Source organism: Buteo buteo, chromosome Z (genome assembly GCF_964188355.1).
Source record: "Buteo buteo chromosome Z, bButBut1.hap1.1, whole genome shotgun sequence".
In the NCBI taxonomy this organism is placed as follows: Eukaryota; Metazoa; Chordata; class Aves; order Accipitriformes; family Accipitridae; genus Buteo; species Buteo buteo.
In genome coordinates, this window is record NC_134204.1 from 43,449,054 (window position 1) to 43,470,414 (window position 21,361).

The 21,361-nt window shown below is 41.5% G+C and overlaps 1 protein-coding gene across 3 annotated transcripts in view; it reads left to right on the forward strand.

Annotated features, from left to right (window-relative positions):
* The window catches only part of LOC142027438 (transducin-like enhancer protein 4), a 99,441-nt gene that overhangs the window by 68,821 nt on the left and 9,259 nt on the right, over window positions 1-21,361 (forward strand). For all 3 annotated transcript variants that reach the window (XM_075021644.1, XM_075021646.1, XM_075021647.1), the window contains 6 exons: window positions 16,169-16,288; window positions 16,843-16,896; window positions 17,554-17,706; window positions 18,962-19,094; window positions 19,330-19,523; window positions 19,708-19,784. In XM_075021644.1, coding sequence (XP_074877745.1) covers window positions 16,169-16,288; window positions 16,843-16,896; window positions 17,554-17,706; window positions 18,962-19,094; window positions 19,330-19,523; window positions 19,708-19,784 — 731 coding nt within the window. The remainder of the gene's footprint in view (window positions 1-16,168; window positions 16,289-16,842; window positions 16,897-17,553; window positions 17,707-18,961; window positions 19,095-19,329; window positions 19,524-19,707; window positions 19,785-21,361) is intronic.

The window sequence follows — 21,361 nt, forward strand, 5'->3', positions numbered from 1 at the left end:
TTATCTGGATGGGAAATGGAAGGTGTGTTCAGCATTTGTGTGCTTCCCCCTCCCCTTTTCCCTCCTTTCCTTACTGCTAAATATGTTTTGGCAAACACAGGTGAATAAAAACAGACTGGAGGCAATTTCACCATTGCCTTAATTCTTTGGCACCACATTTTTGAAGCTCCTTCTGACTGTGGATGTCTTGCTGGGCAAATCCAGTTCCTGGCATGAAAGGATTAAGTATAAAAAGGGAAGGGGAGGAAAAATAAGAAAAAAAAAAAAAAGAAAGAAAAGGAGGGGGAAGTAGAAGGGGTAGACTTGAGAAAGAGAGGATTAAATAGAACAGTATACACTAAGTAGTATAGCCAGCAAAATTGAAGTCATTTACTGGAACGCTTTTAATTTGGTTTAAACAAAATACTCTTTTGTATATTCAAATGGGGAGTAGCTCAGCTGTTGTGAAGCCAGAAAATTAATGGTATTTTTAGTGAAATAGCAAAAGCATGTCAACAACATAGCTGTGGATGATAATGTTGGCATTTTATTCATGAGGAATTATCAATGCAGGTTACTGGACAACATAGTGTGACTGGAATGATTGAGCACAGGGGGGAAGCAGCTGTCCTTCTGTAAGATGATTTCATTTTGCATTTAGTCTTTCAGGAAGAAAAGGGGAGAGAAAGAAAGCATTTAAAAATACGTGTCTAAGATGCCTATCCTTGTGGTTTCTGGCTCCCAGAGACTAACCTTTTTACCTCTGTCTGACTCAATGGTTTTGTCACTGCTTCTTTTTTGCCAGCTGTCCTTTCTTTTCAAGACTGTCTTGAGGGATGGCAGAGAATAGAGGTGGAAGAATAGAGTCGTGTTAGGATCTTTTTGCTGAAAAAGCCGTTTTGGCCCTAGAGGAGCTGCAAGTTTGTTCTAGCCATCTATGGCTCTTGAGTTTTGTGCCTGAGCATTGTTTGCTTGGGACCCTTAATGCATTTAATGTGTTGTGAAATATGGTTACCTTGGCAGGTCATGGAGGAAGTTAGTGTATGATCTGGAAGGTCTTACCACTTGGCAGGAGAGGTGCTTCATATTTGTTATTCTGGCTATAGTTTTCTTACAGCAATCAACCTCAGAATGTTGTGCAGTTCAACTGGAAAGCGGCAGGGGTTGAAGACACCACTGCAATGAAAGGAGGAGACATTGTTTTATATTGCTGTCTGAAGGCATACAGAGGTATTCCTTGCCTCTGCTGTAGCGTGCACGTCTGGTGTATCTGAGGTGCCCGCAGGGTTTCGGAGCACCAAAGTTGTCTTACGCAGGCATTTTTTGTCACCTGCCATCATGCAGCTTCAAGTTGTCCTAAAACCAAACGGCATACTAGCAAGGTAATCGTGGTATTTATGGACTCACTTTGAGCAATCATCCATGAGTGTTTTCTTTATTCCCCTTTGTTATGGTTGCCATATTGTTCCTAGTCTCTTCACAATAAGAAAAGAAGGGAAGCACAAAAAGAGATAAGGAAGAAATTGCCTTTTACTGCTGCGATTGCTAAAGTTTCTTGTAACATGCAGTGTGTTTGTTGTGCCAAACCACAGCCCTGTGGATGTCGGCAAGAAGCATTTTGCCCAGATGTTAAATACTCTGGGATTAGGGCCTGAATTTGTTATTAATCCTACAAATATTAAAAGAAAGTGAAGAAATATCAAGCTATTTCCAGCAAACATTTACTGGTAGTGGTGTTACTGTAAATATCAGCTTGTGCGTGATGAATCCCCAATTCTTTTTGTCTCCCTCTTTGGGGAATACCCTGAACAAGTCTACAGGGGGCTAAAGAAATTCTCACAGCAAATTTCAACCTTGAATAAAGGAAAAATGAGAAATCTGAAAAGTAGGGACTTAAAGCCCAATCAAAACAAATATATTCCATAATCATGTCTGCACAGCATTTGGGAAATCCAGTTTTGGATAATCTAAATTGTGCGAGAATTCAGAAAAAATAACTCATGAATGTTCTGCAGCATTGCCTGGATGCTTTTTAATCAAGCTTGGATAGTTTTCTGATTTCATGTGAAATGCACTTTCCCCTGTACTTGGTCATACAGAGTTAGCTCTTCAGGCTAATCTGCTTTGCCTGTAAGCCCCGTCAGAAAGGCCCCAAGCTGTGCTTTACCAGGAGAAGGCACAAGTTTCAGGAAGCTGAGACCTGGAAGCAGGAACAATGTGCTTCTGAAAAGAATTTGCGTTGGAGTAACAATAGTTTTGAATGATTACAGGAGCAAGAATGAGAGAGAGAAGTGGTGTACTGTATAGGCTGAGATTGGATTGGGCTCACCTAAATCACAAAGTGATTATGCATCACAGTGCAAGATTTTTTTGTGTAGTCTGGTGACAGATAGTAAGAAAATGGAGTGGTAAACTGGCCAGGTAGGAATAAGAGCAGAGATGGGAAAGAGCATTCAATAATGTAGCATAGGAAACTGTAAAATAATGAGACAAAAGTAGAAGTGTGACAGAGAGATGATGCCCTAAATCAGTGGTGCGCAACCTTCAGCACAGAAGGTCTTTACTGGCAACTTGCCATGAACCAGTGGGCTGCACCTATTTTGCATATAATTTACATTGGATTTTAATCAGATAAGCACACACCCTGTTTGTTTTTCTTATTTATGGAGTGCTGTAAGTACAAACACTGCATAGCACAATGCAATAAAAAGTTGTGTACTCGGTGGGTTATAGTAAAAGGAATGACGATGGGAAGACTGGCTCTGCATTTTTGAAATCAGGGAGGTTTATCTGACATCTGGCTGTCTCCGACAAGGCCTTACACATTCTGAAGCACAGGTTTGAGTTTATTAGGCAGCTGCAAATTTGGATTTGTTCACATTTCAAATACAGAAGGTTAATTTGAGAAGAATAATTTCAAAGACAAACTTGCAGATAGCACATTTCCTGGTTAATTCTGTTACCCATGGGTAATTTAAAAAACAACAACAACAACAACAACCACCAGCAGTATTTTCTTCCTGAAATTTTGTCCAGAGTATTAAGTTAGTTACGTCTCAGATGTAGTGGCTTTAGGTTCTGGTGAATTTAGCCGATGACAGTTTTATACACAATGCAGAAGTGTTTCCTCTTTTACATTTCCTATGTCTGTGTTATACAGATTTATGCAAACTAAGAATGGGCTAAAGTTATTATTTGTAGACATACTAATTTCTGGAGTTTAGTATAAGCATTCTGTTACAGTAGTTGGACTGCTCTAGTCATCTAATTGTGTTTTGGCTGATACAAGGAAGACTGATTATTCCCCCCCCCCCCCCCCCCCTTATTTTTCCATTTCAGTCTAGCATATTTAACGATACATCCCTCTGATACTGGAGTACCTCCAAATCTTCAATACATTAATCCTCACAACAACCCTGTAAGGGAAAGAAATGCACTCTAGGCTTCTGAATTTCTGCCTATTTTATAGATAATGAACTGAGGCATGAAGAAGCTTAATTGACTTCGCACAATCAGACAGAAGAGCAGACTACTGAACCTAGATTTCCCAAATATAAACACCGTTTTCCATCCTTCCCAGTTTCAGCTTTTTGCTCAGGCATCAGCGTTACCTTGTGATCCATTCTTACCTAATTCTTCCTTTTAAAACCTCTCGGTGGGTTTGTGTCCCATGCATGGCAGGTGCAGGCATGCTGCTCTCAGGTGGTAGCTCTGGTGGCCTAGTTTGCCAGCTCAATCCATTTGGGCTAAACCAGTTGACTACCTAAACTCTGTACGTGTTTTTCAGAGAAGAAGCTTTGGTTGCGTTTTCGTCCGCCTTTGGGGTTAGATTACATTGCTCTTGCGCGTGGTATGGATCCTTCAGTACCACATGGGGTGGTAGGTGCAGCAGAATCGGCGGAAGACCGCTGCGCTGTTGGGACACTCGTGGCAAGGGGAACACGTGTGCAGTGTCCCCCCCGGGCTAACCAGCTGTCACGCAGCATATACGCACCATGCTGCGAAGCACACTGCCGAAACCCCGGGGGTGATGCTAACCCGTCTTGGTAGCACACCACCGGTGCACCGGCAGCGTGACTCCCGACAGCCCAGCACCGTGCCCGAGCTGTTCCCCATCGTGTTACCCCTGGCCCCGGGGCCAGGCTAGCGGGCCTCTGCCGCTTTCCGCACGTGAAGCAAGATGGGTCAGCTGCGGATCAGGATTGTCAGCACAGTGGTTCGCTGCCAGCTAGCAAGGTGCCCGGCGTGGGCTGCTGCACGGCTGGAGGACTCTCCCAGGCTTTGTCCGGTGCTGCTGCGGAGGGAGCAGCCCCAGAGGCGGATGTGGGAATGTGATTTTTGTCAGTAGTGAAAGCGCCCTGTGGGGAGAGCGTGTGGGCAGGGAAGAAGGATTTCCATCTGCAGTCTGGAGCTCCGGATACAATTGTGCCTGCTGTGAAAGAGCTTGTTACGCTTTCTCACTGTAAGGGCTCCATCTGGTGCTGTAGGTGTCTTTAAATGGAAATTTACGTTTACTGTCAGAACTAAAGTCTATGCACAATGAGCAGTCTTATGGTCTTAGCAGTCACAACAAATGCCGAAAGGCTTTCCTTCACCTCCCACCCTGTAATGTAAGGGGCCTAGAAGGACAGTGAAATGGAGGGGGACAACCTGGGCAGGTTCAGAATCTGTCCCCATCATAGTAGGAAGTGGTAATGAAGACCCACTTTAAAATTCAAGATTTTCTCTGTCTTAGGGCAGGATTTAGCTAATTACTGAAAGTAAGCAAGGTGGTGTTGCAAGGAAACCAAGTCTGCTGTTGCTCAAGCAGCTGAGATGCTGGTTGGTAAACAGTGCTGTGACTCCCAACTCAGCCCCTCAAATTCTAGCTAGAGACTTGCTGGCAGTACTTTGTGTATTCGATGTAAAGTCACTCATCAGGACAAGCGTGCCCTATGTTGATGTCAAATTTGAAGGTGGTGTGTGCAGAGATCATCATAGCAGTCAAGCCTTGCATTAGGAACCGCTTTGCTAGCTTTTCTGACTTTTACCTTGAAAAGTCATGGTCTTGGCACCTACTAAGGAGTAGAAATGCACTGACAAACTGCTGCAGTCTGGGATTTAATAACCCTTCCCAACTGAGAAACCCATTTTACAAGTTATCCCATGCATCCTTCCTAGCTCCTTTTTTTGCCTTCTCACTGTCTAGCTGCTTCAGTCTCCTCTGGATCCGTCTTTACAACTAAAATAATTCCTGACTGTGCATAAAACCAAGCTGCTTGGTTAGGTGTCCATTAAAATATGGATGTTGGTTTTTAATGTACTCCAAAGCAAGTCCAAAAATGCTTGTCTTTGCTGTTGCACTACCCAAGTGAAGGGTGGCTAGAGGAAATTTTTCATATCGAGGAAGCTTGGGGAGGCTTTCCCTTAACCCTGTATGTAACTCCTGGTTTTATAGGGCTGCTTGGGCCTTTGATCTCCACACTCTTAATTGGCTCACAGGGAGGTTATTTACAGTCAACAAGAAAAGTACCTTGAACTTGTCATTTTAATAAACTTGTTGCTTGCCAGATTCTCCAGAGGCATCCCAAATGGAAATAAACATCTTTCATTTTGTTTTATAAATAAATTCTAAAAATGGTTTCCTAGACAACCTTGATGAAATGTCAACTTCTTCTCAGATCTAAACCCACACCATAGGTATTGTTATCTCCATCCCTGCTGGGTAATTTGTACACTGCAATAGTTTGTTTGGAAACATGCCTGTTGTTCTTTAAGATGTACTTAATGCTAGATTAGAGAACATAAGACTTTTTTTTTTTTTCCCCCGTTTGTTTCCTGTTTCCACCAGCACATTTCTAAACCATTTAAAATAAAGAGCTTGAGTATGTATGGTATTTAAAAACCTTTCACATGATGTTTTTAAAACAGATCAATTTCAGCATTAAATTGTTAGGAATTCAGCCAAGGAAAATTCAGCTCAGGATTGTATAGTTATAATGATAATGTATTATACCCGTCTTCCTTGAAAATGATTGTAACAGTAGAGTTGAACCTAGTGAATTACATAATTTAGGAGCGTTTGCCAGAATGCTGTTTTAGGAGGATTACTGTAGTCTTCCCTTAACAAAAGCAAAGGGAAAGATGAATCATATTATGAAGTACTTAAGTGAGAGAACAGTCTTCGCAAATTATCTAAGATAACTCATTTGAATAGAACAGAAGGTCATGTGTGTGCATGCCAGTTATCACACTTAACTACTTGGCAGAGTGTAGGGGGAGTACAAGAGGGAGATTTTTGCTTTTCCTCTCCTCTAGCCTGAATTAAAAATGTATTGGCTGCTCATTGCTGACATCAAAACATTTCCAGCTAGCCCGAAGTTAGTATTTGATTGTGCTTTTAATGTTTAAAAAATTAACAGCGTGACCTGTCTAATATAAATAATGAAAGGCCCAGAAAAGTAAAAGCTACTGCTGCTTCTCATGGCAAAGCTGTAAGGTGTTCAGGAATTGTAATGCATCTAAAAATCTGGCAGAAAGGACTGTGTGTTTTATTTTTTCAGTCTTCAAAGTAGGTGTTGTACATATAATGTGCTATTATATACTGATGTAACTGCTTTAAGGCTGACTGCAGGATCTGTGTTTCCACCACTCCTCTATCCGTTCCACTTACCAGAGTCCTTGATTTGAAGAAAGAGACTGGGTACAATTATTTTTTCAGCAGACTGAGGTCCAGATTCAGAGTAGCGCGCAGTAGGCGTCTAAAGTTCAGCACATATGTATGTTCCTCTGATTTCTTTATCTGCCTTGTGGCTTTCCTGAGATCAAAGTGTGTGCCTCAAATCTGGCATCTGCTCGAGTGCTTTCCTGAGTAGGAAATGGGATAATTTCCTGAACAAGGGTCTTGGGAGCACAAGTAAGTGAGTGTAGATGAAGTGAGGCAGATATAATGGGCTTGGATGTTATTTGGGCAGGGAGGCGAACAGAAGTGCTCAAAGATTTAATTCTGGAAGGTATTTTTATAGATGGTTGAGAGAATGGTTTGCTTCAGAATCAGCATGAACTGGAATTTGCAAATATTTAATAGTACCCAGCCATGTTTTATCCACCTGCCCAATTAAGAGACTAGTTGGATAATGAATGCTGTTTTCACTGGGCACTTAGCAGTAGCTCTGGCTTCCTAAATCATGTAGGGTGCTAGAAAAGCATAAAATATATGAGTCTTAAGAAGCCACACAAGATCTGACAGGGGAAGAGATGAGCGAGTTGCCAGTCTCTTAGTTAATACCTGAGAAAAACACGTGAACATGTTTCTGCTGATTGAAGGCATTGGGATGTGGAGTGAATGTATTGAATTTTAGGGTGCTGTTCATAATCATGGTAGCCTCTTGAAGGCTACCTCTTTTCCCATCACTTTGCTACTGATCAAGTCAGGAACAAATAGGATTAAAAATGGGAGAAAGGGAGGGAACAAGTCAGAAAGTGTGGAAAGAGATCATCAGATCTATCCGTGAAGTATGCAGTTAAAAGAATAATTTGCTTTGTTTTCTTATCATCTCCTAGGTCATCTCTGCAGCAAAACAACTATAAAATCCTTTAGAGACAAACAGGCAGAAGAAAAGAAAATGAAAGTGTTTTTCCCTGAAGGGTTGATACATATGGATAGATTGGAAAGGAACAGAAATGTGAAAATTCAAAACTGATGCCTTTGCTGTGAATATAGCCTACGTTAGATGTGACCAAAACTAAAATGTGGGGCACTGGGGCACAGTACCTGATTGAAAGCAGCTAAACGGAGTGCCTCATGGGACTGTCTTCAGACGTGATCTCTGTGGTTTTAAAGCAATAAAAAAAAGGCTAAGTAGTGCTAGGCTATATCCTTCTGGTCATAATGAAGAATTAGATAGGGAACGTAAATCCCAGGAGAAAGTTGTTAGGACCTGTCACATGAAAACTGAATCCACTTAGCTATCCCCAGAGAAGGCAACGCTTAAAGCCTGATCATTACCACTTTAACATAGAAAATCTGGGGGGCGTAGGTGTGTGTATTTTTTACCTCCTAACCTCTGTTGCTGGTACTGACGAGATTTTTATAACCCCTGTGGCTTGAGCCACTGCAGGAAAGCGTGTGCGTTCAGCTTGGCTCAGTGCCGTACAGTCCATTTTAATCACTGTGCAAAGTGAAGGGATAACAGTTTTACTGTGGTGCTTGGTCTGAAAAGAGGGCTCTAAGCAAAAGCTGGTTATTCTTCAGAGGGATTTCATGATTCTTGCAGATATTTTTTAACTAAGCATAAAGCATACTGACACAAGACTTTAATGGCTATCATAAAACATTCCCTCTTTAGTGTTTTTCTTACTATTCTAAAAACTAACTTAATCACCTTATGTGTTCTGTTTAAATTTAGTCACTATGAAAATGTAATCAGTGTTAATATTCTGGAGGTGTGTTGGATGTTGGGAATTTTCTGTGTGCATCCATCATCAGCTTTTGAAGAACGCTCACAGAGCGCTGCTGTTTTTCCTTGCGTCATGGCATGCGGCTGAATCAAAGACTGTAATGCAGGCTGGTGGTTATCCTGCTCTCTCCCTTTCATAGTGGTGAGCCCACAATTAAATTGCTGCATTGAATGCTCAGGGTGGTTGAGCTTTTTCTTATCCTGTGATTGCCTGCTCTCCCTTGCTCTTTCTCCCTAGTTAACTCCCAATACGCTCTTCTCTCTTTCTGTTTCTATTTTGCTAGAGCTGCTCAAACTGTTTCAGTTGTCTGCTGAAGGAGATAGCATGAAAGATCAGTAATTTGAACCCCAAATAAATGTTTGAGGAGAGGAGAGCTGTAGTTCCGTGTTTCCTTGGTACTGCTGTTCCTCGGATTTCAGAAGATGATTATATTTACCTTCAGTTCTTCTGAATCTCTGTAACTCGATGGCCTTTGACCCCTTCATTTCGGTGTGTCTGATTTTGGTTAAAGTAACATTCAGGGGTTTGTGTGCTGTGAAGACCAACATGCAGTTTGTCCCGGATTTTGGCATTTATTTTCTAAAATGCCAGCAGCATGGTTTTCTGTGTCTGGTAGCATTTCCGAGCTTGCGCCTGCCTTTGTTATCCAGGACCACTTTTCTTTCCTGGGATCATTAGGGACAGAATTCCTTTGCAGCCTGCATATGCCCTGGGGCTCACCCGATGTATTGCCTACACCAGTTGCAATTTGTGCCTTAATACCTTGCAAATCTTTTCACTCGGTCCAAATTACCTGCTCTGCTGTGCTGAAGCATGTGGTCTTAGTTTGGGGTCTGTTCTAAGGGGAGGAGATTGAAGTGCAGGGTGGTGAATGGAGAGTGGATCAGGTGAATTGCCCTGTGGATTAAAGGGGAGGGTGTTTTTGTTACCATCAATTAAATTCAATATTTACGTGTTGGCAGATGTGGACGAGAGTAGCCTTGATGGTAAATGTAATCTGTGAACTTTGAAGCTTCTGTAAACCTATCAGAAGTGTTTAACTCCTTTTCCTGCCCATCTGTTTCTTTTTCTTTTGTTCCCTGCTGAAACCAGGTCCTTTGTTCAAACTGTCTTGCTTACCAAAGGGTGCTTGTTATTCTTGCTACACACCTTGATTTCACTACCTTCATGTGCCTGTGCTAAGATATACTTTAACCTAAACCTGTCTTTCCTTTTTGTCTCACAGCTGTGTTCCTCTACTGCTTCGCTGCTTGTACTTAAGCTGCATCAGTTCTTCTCTCCATCCTTTGACCCTCACAGTGTCAGTAGCGATTAGGCCTTATGTGTGTTGTATCCTTCAGCCAGTGATTACTGCAGAAGCTGTATTTTAAAGGATTTATTGCAAAAATCCGTCTGTGAAAGGCTAGCCGGCAACCCTCACCATTGCTTTAAACACCTACTTTTCTTGCCACCGCCGTGCACCTGTACACCAGGAAGGGCCGGAGGAACAACAGCACATGCTGATAGGATTATACGTCAAAATTTCTAGGTATCTCCAACTTCTGCTGTGTGGCCTGCTTAGCTTTTCCAGCAAATTGATAAGTGTATGTTGAAATATGACTGGAATTAACATGTACAACCGTAGTGGTTTATTGTTCATTTTATCATCCACTTCATAACATCTAGACTTTGATGCTTCTAATAAGCTTAGATCAAATATCGCAGTGGCACCACCAGGTCAAGCAGATCACCAGTGTAAACAGTTACACGGATATTTTTAAAGAAATTACACACACATATATGTAATGTATGTACATATCTATACTTCTGTGCACGTAAACTTTTGAGAACACTTGTGTTTCGAAGACTTAACTGCTGAGCCTACACATTCTCTATATTCTGGACTTCTTCATGGCCGTCGCATTGCTCTTGCAGCAGCACTGCACATCTAGACTTTGATGTTTTTTATGACATACTTATCCACTAATTAACTTCATTAATTTTGCAATTAGTGAAGTTAATTAGTGGGTAAAAATGCTATATAAAACTTCAAAGTTTGCATTTTAATCATAGTTTGTATTAAAAATAATTATCACACACTTGATTACTAAACTCAATCCAGTTAGCTCAGACAGGGTCATGTGATATTAAAACCAGCTTTGTTCTGTATCTTTCCTAGCTAGTTAGTAGAATTTTTCACTAACAATTACTGAGACTTTGTCTGGTGTCTGAAAATGCAGCTACAGGGAAAAGGCAGCAACTGGGCCAAAAAAAAAAAAATAAATAAATTTTCATGGTATGGCTGAGTGGAATTTGGGTTTCAGTTTGGGTAAGTAGAGAAACAAGTCAGAAAAGGGGGAGGTGAAAATATTTTAAAAGTTCACCATGACTGATGATATATGTGGGAACAATACTTGGCTACCAGTCTCTCCTCCTTTGGTGAGCCATTTTGGAAGAGGTGTGCTCCAGGCTGTACTGCCTGACTGTGTCAGCCTGATCATGATCCACTGCATAGACCTAAAGGGAAAGACATGGTAGGGAAAACCCGCTTGCTTAAGTAAGGACAACAAAGGGGGGATGTTGGAAAATTAAAGCAAAGAGCACAATATCTGTGATGATGGAGTGGATACTGGGATGTAGTAATAGCAATAGTAGTAATGTAGTAATAGCAATAATAATGATAACAACAAAAAGACATGGTAGCAGCGTAGGTGTGGGTGACCTCAGGAGCACAACCACAATGCAAACACTCCATATGATCTCTGTAGAGCAACCCACAGCGTTTCACACCATTTCCCTCAGTTTAATAAAAGTAATATACCTGTGCCTGTGAGTGTATGTAAATAAATGCATTTTTTTAGACAGGTAGGTGTTGCCTTATGGTTAGAGCCATGCAGAAGGTTTGCTGTTTCAGAGCTCTTGGCTACAGTTTTTCTCCCTGGGTGCATGGTCTCGGTGGGCTGTGCTGGACTGCCCCTTCCTTTTGCCCCCAGTGTTTCTTATACCCTCTCCTGTCAAGCTCGCTGGTGGGACCTCTCCCACCACATACCACTCATTACTCACCAGAGCAGTTTCTGTTTCATCCCTTGCATGTCAGAAGTCGCAGCACTCATTTCCTTTTTTTATTGCATTTCTGATTTAAGCATATGATTTTATCTTAGAGAGCCCAGTGCTCCAAGCCCAAGCCTGGCAGTGCCTGAGTCCAAGCTCTGGCACTGGTACATCCATCTACAACGTTGGCACCAGCCAACCAAGCAGCGTTACTGCCTGGTCGTTTCCCTGCGATGCATATTGTATCCATTTTTATAGTTTCTTTTATACTTTCAACAGACTTTATAACAGCAATAATGTCATTCAGATAATTACACCATAATTGACCTTAGCGTTGAGCATCCTTGGCTTTTACTGCAGTTTGCTTAATACTTCAGGATGGTCAATTATCTCGTAATTCCCACTTTGTTGGGAATTATTGTCTTAATTATTACACTCCAAATACATCATTTTGGCACAGTAGTAAGGGTACGCTGGGGAATGGTCATATTCGTGAATGCTTTAAAGAGTTACCAGCTTTATCATGTGGGAGGGCTTTTCATCCTGTCATCTCTAGTCATTACTTTTAACACTGATTTCCTTTAATTATCACTTAGTTTGCTCAGGCCAGGTCTTCATCTGCAGGAGCTAGCATATGGGGAGTTGGGGCTTGCAGGATTTGAGAGCAGTTGGATCGCTGTGCAATCTGGCCATATTGATTTCTTTTCTGCCATGTTGCGGTGTAAGGCATCTATGTTAATGCAGGTAACTTCCAGTGGAAGCTGGTAGTAAAACGGTGATTTTTTTTTTTTTCTTTTCCTAGCATCTTGAAGTATTAATTATCCCAAATAGACAGCGAGCACGCTGATGTTTGTCCTGTTACTGGTGAGAATTTTACAACTGCGTAAGAGGCTTGCATGGCCCTCTTTATGTTCATTTAATTTGTGCCTGTGTGCCACTGGTACTCCACCAGGAGCAGCGCCCTGCCAGTGTTGGAGAGAAAACAGTGGTCCTTGTGGCGGAAGACCTTTTCAGTGAGCGCTGTGCTCAGCACTGCCCAAAACAGAGACTGAAGCATAGCATGCCGTGCTTTACAGCCTAATGCAGAAGATACTGTGGGTCCGGGACTGGCAACACACTGTTCTACTTAAGCAAATTACGTGAACAAGGCAACGTGCTCAGCCTTTCTGTAACTGTGTATGTTTAGTTGGGTTTTGTCAGCATTTTGTGGTGTATTTAACATGAATAAAAGTGTTCTACCTAAGCGGAATATGAAAAAAGGTACGTTTTGCTAAAACAGAAACAAAATATAACCTACTTTCACCAAAGAGTATTTTTTCCTATGTCTGATCTAATTATTATATGTGAGCAAACTCAGTGCTGGTTAGTAGGAAAACGCTACTCTCCAGTAGATTAACACATTTTATTGAAGAAAACAGCACTGTGAAAAGACTTTATTTCTCTGTAAATTTTAATAGTTACTAAAATGAGGACTCCAGCCCATTAAGTTACAGCCTGCCAAGTCATAATGCTGAATCACTTAATTTCTCTAAGTAGCTATCCTATTCCAGCTCCTTAAAGGCAGCTGTTTGGAGAGCATCAATGTTTTAATCAAGGAACAGGGCAGAGTCTGACAGCTAAACAGTGTGCTTTGATGGAGGTTTTCTTGCACAGTCTGCAAATACAAGGACCTCTGTTGGAGTATGCAGACTTGCACACTCAGGAGCCAAGGTATGGGTGGGTACAGGATCATATGTAGGAATCTGATGTCAGCGGAAACCATGAGGACATTGTTACATCCCAGTATTTCTCACTGAAGATAGATCCTTACAAGTGTGTGTAGGCTGAAAAGCTGTTGCAAACAGTAGTGGGAACTCAGTATGGGTAATAATGATATCCCTTGCACACTGGAAATAGTAGGTGTTAGGTCTATAGGAAGGTCTAGTCCATAGCTCATTGGCTGTGTACGTGACTTAGCATAAGACATAAATTTAGATCTGTCAGCACCCAGAGATCCCATGAAGTCAGAGATCTTTATGTGGCAGGTGCATTACATGTTGAAGGGAAAGGAGGCTAGTACTGCAGGGGTATGGATTGTCTGGCTCCATGTGAGGAATGGGGTTGGACGGTTAAAAGTGAGAATGTTTAGATTTGTTCTGCAGTAATTGACTCTTGAGGCAAAATAATGTTAGCCCTAGTACACTGGCCAATTTTCAGTTTGGGAAATGAGATTCTGCCTGCTTTCCATAGGTGAATTGTCTCTGTTTTTCTGCTAATACCAGGTGAGATACCGCAGCAAGATCTTTTCATGTTGGTATCAGGTCTGATCCGTCTTTGAAGTAATAAACCATTAAGCAGTGTGCATTGCCCCGATGCCCGATGTGGTGCTCATCCTTTATGTGCTAGTGATAATTAGCTACTTTATCATTCTAGTAGGGAGCTTTAATTTATTACTTTATTAAGCAGTGAAATCAAAGATTAAAATGGTATCTATAGCACATAGCTAACTAGATTGTGAAAAATGAAACTGTATGGTTTCAAATTTATGAAAATAAATATTTCTATTTAAATAAGTGCAGTAGTTTAATTCTTTAGACACCACTCTAATTTGTAGTTTACTGGTGATTATTTTTCTTCGTTTTAAAGCAAATTGCTTTCTGTAGGGTGAAGTTGCAAAATAATGAATTGAATTCACATTACAAGCTACTGCTTCCCAAACTGTAAATGAATATAAATGTAATAGGAGCACACTATTAAAATCTTTTGCAAAAGACTATGCTCTATCGTTGCAGTAAACAAATACATTTTTCAAGCCATCAGTTCATTTAATGTTGCATTTCTGCTTCGCCTTTATTTTAAGGGCTTCTGTGCCTACTGCCACTACTGTCTCCAAATGTCTTAACATGTGTTGTCCCTTCAGAGCAAAAAATAACATTGTTAGTTTGTGTCATTTACTGTAATAGTTGATTAATGATTTGCTTTAAAGGTAAATCAGTGAATGTATTTTAAGATGTATTTGCTTAGGTTGGGAAATCCTTGTCTACCTATTTTATACTGTTGGGGAGAGAGAGAGAGCGGGAGGCAGGCAGGCAGGCAAATGGGAAAGGCCTAGGCTGTGTTCAGCACTAACTTTTTTCTAAAATTTTTATTTCCACTCAGTGTACTTAGAAGGCAATTAACAATTACCAGTCAAAAAGATGGAAGGTTTTTGCTAATTCTACCACTCATTAATCTGAGCTGCTGTTGACAAGAATTGGAAATCTTAGAGAAGTGGAGAGGATGACCTGAGTGTTCCAGCAGGGAGAAATGTTCTCTCATGTGACTTGGGCAACAACCACAGCTTGACTTCTGTGGTTAAGTGTTCCTAATCGTTATCAGAAGTTTGTGGTGTAGTAAGTTAAGGAAAAGAAGAAATTTGGTAATAGTGATGGAACAGAAGTTGCACAATGTCAATGCTAATTTCTTGGTACACATTCCTCATAGCAGCTATAAAATAAACCTAGGGAGGTGTGCACTGAAACCCCCATGACCAAACTGCTGTGTTGTACAGTTCTATGCGGAACAACAGCTGTCCATAGTGTGTGGAGAAAGAGCCCCAAAACCTGTGTTTCTGGATGAATGGGAGGATCTAAAATCCAGAAGTAAGGACTTCTTTGGTTGTTGTTCCTTCCACCCCCTTACATAAGGAGGACAGAGAGATGGAAACAGTCAGCAGGGTTTCAACTGAGAATTACTTTCATCATCATTCCTGTCAGCTCCAATTCTGCAAAATGCATGAACACATCCTTACTTATGTACGTTCAACCATTGACTTCAGTGTGAGAGAAAGTTTAGCACATGCTTAAATGGTTTCTTGAACTAGGGCCAAAAGCTGTTGCTGCTGCTAAAATCTATCCCGGAGGGAACTTTGCATGTTTCATTACTTCCCTTTTTGTATACTAACATACAGGCTCCACCAAGCTTTGGAAATATGGTAGAAGTTGATAAATGTCGCCTGCCTTTTTTAAAGGAGTAGAGCAGAATTGCTGGATGACGGTGCATAAAGTACATAATATCTTCCTTTCTCTCCTGTTCTGTATGCATGCTCTTTAATGATCATTACTAAGCGAGGGCTGCAGAATGACAAGAGAGTTAGTAAGCCACTGCATTGTGTTACTCTCTACTGCAAGCAAAGCCTGTAGTTGCAAAAGGCACCAAAATAAAATGACTAAATAAGTTTAGGTGTTTTCCCCTGTTCTGTCCTGCTTTGAGACTGGTCAGGAGCTTGCTTCTTTCTTTGCTAGAAATCTCCATTCAAACGTTTGCTGAAGTGTGACTTACCTTGAGCCACTTTGTTCTTCTTGATTTACACAGGCAAACACACACAGATACACACCCACCCCCTCTTCAGGGAGTATTGATTTAACCCTGCATATTTGTAGAGGAAACAAGCCAAAACCGGGCCAATGCACAGTAATCATAAAATGGTCCAAAGTAGCTCTACATCCATCCCGTTGACACTGCAGATGGCAACTATGATCTGTCGGCTGATTGCCTTTATCTGTCTCTTGCAGTGCATTGTGCACTTTTAATACCAGACACTTGCTGGGTAGCTATCACTGATTAAAACCCAAAGTGCTATCTGTGAGAACAACTCCAAATCATATTATTGGGTTAAGTTGTATTGAGGGATGGTGACAAATGAACCACTGTTTTGAATAAGCATCTGATGATGTTTTCTTCATCTCTCTTCTGACTGCAGAGCTCTTCTGTATCTCCCTCAGCCAGTTTCAGAACAGCAGAAAAGCACAGAAATTCAACAGATTATTCTTCAGATAGTAAAAAACAGAAAACAGAAGAGAAGGAAATAGCAGCTCGTTATGTGAGTAAATTGTCTACATTGTGTGTTATTGAACGTAAGTGTTCCTCTGTCATTTCACCTGATTCCTGCCGCTTAACATACTAAAATTGAGGGTCAAACTTTTAACAGGTTCTTAGTGCCTGCCTCTAACATCTGTGCTGGGTGGAAGGTTTTGGTGTGTAGGACTGATAGGGTTTTTAACAATATAAATACAGAGCACCTGGAAGTCATGTGACAAGAGGACTGAGCATTAGGCTGGGACTTGGTAGATCTGGACTCTAGCTTGGCTCTGCTTCTCAGTGCAGTGCAACCTCGGATGAGGATTTTCATCCTGTGTCCTTGTTCATCAATGTGACAACTGGGAAGAATGCTGTAGCTGTGGCAACCTGTTAAGCAGAAGCCCCTATAGGTGACCTAAATGTTATAATTGTATTACCACAAGTTTGGTAAAAGTAAATGCTACGTTGCATAGTTCTGAGCAGCCTTGCATTTCATTGGTTTATTTTTTCTTAGTAGTTAAGAGACGTTGCGATATTAAATAAATGGTTTTAACACATTGTGACTTGTCATTGCAGGACAGTGATGGTGAAAAGAGCGATGACAACTTGGTAGTTGATGTTTCCAATGAGGTATACACAATGGTGGTTTTTCTACCTTACATTGTTGGTGGGGTGGTGTCTTCAGTGGTTTCTGTGCATATTGGGTATATGAATAAGATTACAGCCTTTGCCTTCATAAAGGAGCTTGAAATGCCTGAGGGAATCCAGTCAGGTTGTCTTTCTTTAGAATGCAAATCAGATCTGTAACACTTATTTCTGCAAAGGACCTTTTTGTTTCTTATATGAACCAAAAGTCTGCTAGAGGTATTTGAAGCCTGGCCAGCACAGCAGATAAAGATGCAGCTTGTAATGGTATCTGTGTTTTCTTTCAGTCTGGCCATGACTTCTTATGTGAACTTAATAGGCCTGCCAAGTGCCTCAAACCTTTTCAATCTATCACCTGACAAATGAGATTTACTTGCCTATTTCAATATCCAAAGATTTCTAATATTATTTTTTGTGGCTAATGGCATGAAATTTTAAGACTTTCTTAAAAAAAAAAAAAAAGAAAAAAGTTGTCTTTCATTATCCATCTCAATTTTACAATATTTTCAGCTAAATCAATTCAGAACTGAAGGAAGGTGTCACTTTCTATGACAGATCTTCATTCCAAAGTGAGAATTGCTCAAGACAAGCACTAGTGGCTAGTATGAAGTTTTTATACTAACCCATGTTGCTGATGTTTAGGATCCTTCCTCTCCCCGGGGAAGCCCAGCACACTCTCCACGGGAGAATGGCTTGGACAAGACTCGGCTGCTGAAGAAAGATGCACCGATTAGTCCAGCATCTATTGCATCCTCCAGCAGTACTCCTTCCTCCAAATCCAAAGAACTTAGCCTTGTAAGTGCTTCAAAATGCTCCTGACCCATGATCGTATGCTGAAACACATGCTTATTGGATTTCTGCCTGGACACAATTTGGATTTCCACAGCTATCAGTAAAGCACTATGAAGCATCAATTTAAAATTTGTTTAATTTATCTCTTCAAGGGAATTTAATAAAATTGTAAGGAGAAAGTCCACAGCCTTTTTTTTGGGATAGGAAGAGGTTATTTTCAGTGGTGGTGTGGGTAGATGATAGATGTGCTATGCTGAGAGATGTTTTTCTCCTCCCCAATATGAAAAACTGCCATTCTGAGAATAAATAAAAGTACACAGGGGTTGCTTGAGCTGTTTTCCTGTGCTGTGGTTTATAGCAAATTCAGTTCCCTGCTTGGATGTGATTTGGTTGTTAGCTTTGTTTGAATTACCAGGCCATATACAACAACAATAATTTTTATTTTCTATCTAAAAAGTAATCTGTCATTTACAAGAGCCTTCCTTGACTTGCATCACAAATCACAATGCAAAAAAAGAGCTGCCTGCAAGTTGGGGGTGTTCTTTCCTTTCCTGTTTGTGACCACAGTTAATCACCTTCCTGAGCTGCACAGTAACTCCCTTCTCAGTTCTTCACAGGTCAGGGTACACAATTATTTAAAGAAGTAAAATAAATAAAAAGAAAGCTTAAATTGAATGTAGTGCTCAGAAAAGGTGATGGAATGACAGGTTCAGGCCTGGGAGTCAGGGGTTTGTCTTATGAACAAGCTTGTCACAAGAGCGGCACTGCACAGTTCGTGACTTTATATCCATCACTGTCTCTGTCCTGTGTTCCCAGCACCATGTTTGGGCATGAGTTGTTGGTCAGGTGTGGGTTTTTTCCTGGTCTTGTCCACCCAGCAGTGGCCTCTCACAGAAACTCATAATCTTAATGGGAGCAGGTCCACCATGAGCAGAGTGAGACCACTGACATATTTCATATATGCTGCCAATGTAATTGTTAGATGGCAATGATGTTCGGTCATTGACCTCATTCTGCATCATATGGATGCCCCTGACGAGGAAAGCCGTGAAGGCTGTAGTTAATTCCCAAAGCCATTCCGTCTTTTTCAGTATCTCTGCAGCTTCTCTTCATTGCCAGGGACTGTTGAAACCCAAACCCGAAAGCTAAATATCATTAGTCACGCACACTCTGGTTGTCATTGGCTCTCTTTCCAACCACTAGCTAAAAAAATAAAACAACTAACAAACTGTCTTCCTTTTTCCTTTTTGGTGATTAGAATGAGAAATCTACCACTCCTGTGTCCAAATCAAATACCCCAACTCCACGGACTGATGCCCCAACTCCAGGCAGCAACTCCACTCCCGGACTGAGGCCAGTGCCTGGCAAACCCCCAGGTGTGGACCCGCTAGGTTAGTGTCCGTATATTTCAATGATGTGAAATGGTGGCCATTTGTCCTCAGCCAGGCTCCCATCTACGGTGATGAGGCAGTATATTACAGCTGCTTAAACTGGACGCTGAGCTGGTTCTTCAGCACTTTAATACAGCATGTGTGTATATATATATATATTACTGTTTGCCAAACTCATATTTCATCTGATGGGTCTGGGCTGGCTGTGTGACTTCTCTCTTTTTGCCTTCAATAGCTTCAGGTTTAAGGACACCTATGGCGGTGCCATGTCCTTATCCTACTCCGTTTGGGATCGTGCCACATGCTGGTATGAATGGAGAGCTGACCAGCCCTGGGGCTGCCTATGCCGGTCTACACAATATTTCCCCTCAAATGAGTGCAGCAGCTGCAGCAGCAGCAGCAGCAGCAGCTTATGGGAGATCTCCGGTGGTAAGTGTTTGCTGCTAGTGCATTTGGTGTTGAGAGCAGTTTATATTAAGACCTGCGGGGTTAAATCTACTTCAGTCTCTTTGTAATTTGGGGAGTATGCTATGGAGAACATGAATTAAACAGTCTTCCTTTGCCTTACTCCATCTTTAATACACCTTTTTGTTTTGCTTGGGGAAAACTATAGGTTGGTTTTGATCCACATCATCACATGCGAGTCCCAGGCATCCCTCCCAATCTCACAGGCATCCCAGGAGGGAAACCGTGAGTATCAAACGTTCAACTTTAAAAGTCAATCATATGTTGAAGTTGTGTTCCCTTGCCGATTGGAATTCCCCTTAGCTACTGAAAACTATTGTGTGAATAGAAATAAGTATAGCTCTTTGGCAAGGGCAGAAGAAACACTGTTTAATCTTAAGTTGCATTTGCAAATTTGTTATGAAGACTAATAGCAGCTGACAAGGACTGGGTGATATAGGGCAAAGGAGACGGAAATAAATGGAAAAATGAGCTGAACTTTGAGGTGTTACATGCTGAATCTGACTGGTTGGTCTTATATGGAAACGCAAACTGGAACGGGATCTTGGCTTTCCATCTCTACTGTACTCTGCTCACTTTAAAAAAATGATTTCTTTGTTCACAAAACCCTTGCAATTACTTGGAAACTTATCAGCTGTTATAAACAGGAGTGTGCAGAGAAAGGAACACTGACATGTTTTGTTTGATTGAAAATACTGGAAAGAATTATTGTATCATAATGTTCAAATTCATCCTTGATGGAACTGACCATAAAAGGTGACCTGCCTACCAGGCTTCGCTTGTTGTGAGCCTCAGAAAAAGAATTACTTAGATATGAAGAACTCTCTGCTCACATCCCTCTTGAATTAGAGAGGGGAAAAATAAAACAGCAATGCAAACCATATTGATCCAGATTTTATGTAAGGGTCCTCCAGTTCCATTTCTTGTGTGACACTTGTGGGAAACTGCGACCAGCTAATAGTGGAGAGTTTGAAGGGCAGGGGATGTTTGTGCCATTCTGTCTCTCACTCTTGTACATATGAACGTGTTTGTGGCGGAGTGGCTGGGGGATATTCATACACTTGTATGCACGTGAGTAAATGCATACTCCTACCTGCCAGTGAGCTTGTGTACATGCAGGTTTAATAGCATAGCATGGTGACAAATGATCAGTCCTAGTGCCTGTAACTCCTCTTGTGCGTATGTGTCACACAAATTGTAAACCATGTCCAGCTCTCTCAGACATCACACACCAGTTACCACCTCAAGCTGACTTTTCTGCTAGTTGCACCGCCCTGTTAGGTGGCTGCGTAAGGCAAGTATGGAAATGAGTGTGCAGCAGCTTCCGGATCAGCAGCTTGCATTAAAAATTCTGTGGGGCACAGATCTTCATCCTACATAAGCGGCAGGCACTTAGAAATGCCTTGAGGTAATGTTCAAATGTTCAGTGGGTTCAAGTTCATCCTTGGTGGAGTCGGTCACCCAGAAGGAAGGGTGACTGGCTCTATCAGGCTTTGCTTGCGGTAGTCCGAGGAACAGCAATGCCAGGGCTGTGGAGACCTTCCTGCTCACTGGCTCACATCTCACTCGTGTTAGAGATGGGGGGACTAAAAAGTGAGGCAAACTGAAATCAAACTGGTTCCATTGTGGTGCATCTCCAAGGTTTTTGAATGTTGTTGTTACAGTGATGACTGTTTTAAACATGTAAATGCAGCTGTCATTTGTCAGCCGCAGGGCCTGAAAGCTTTGAAATCTGTGGTTGTTTGAGCATAATTGCATTGATTTTTCTTCATCTTAAGTGCGGTACTTTTCACAGCTATCAT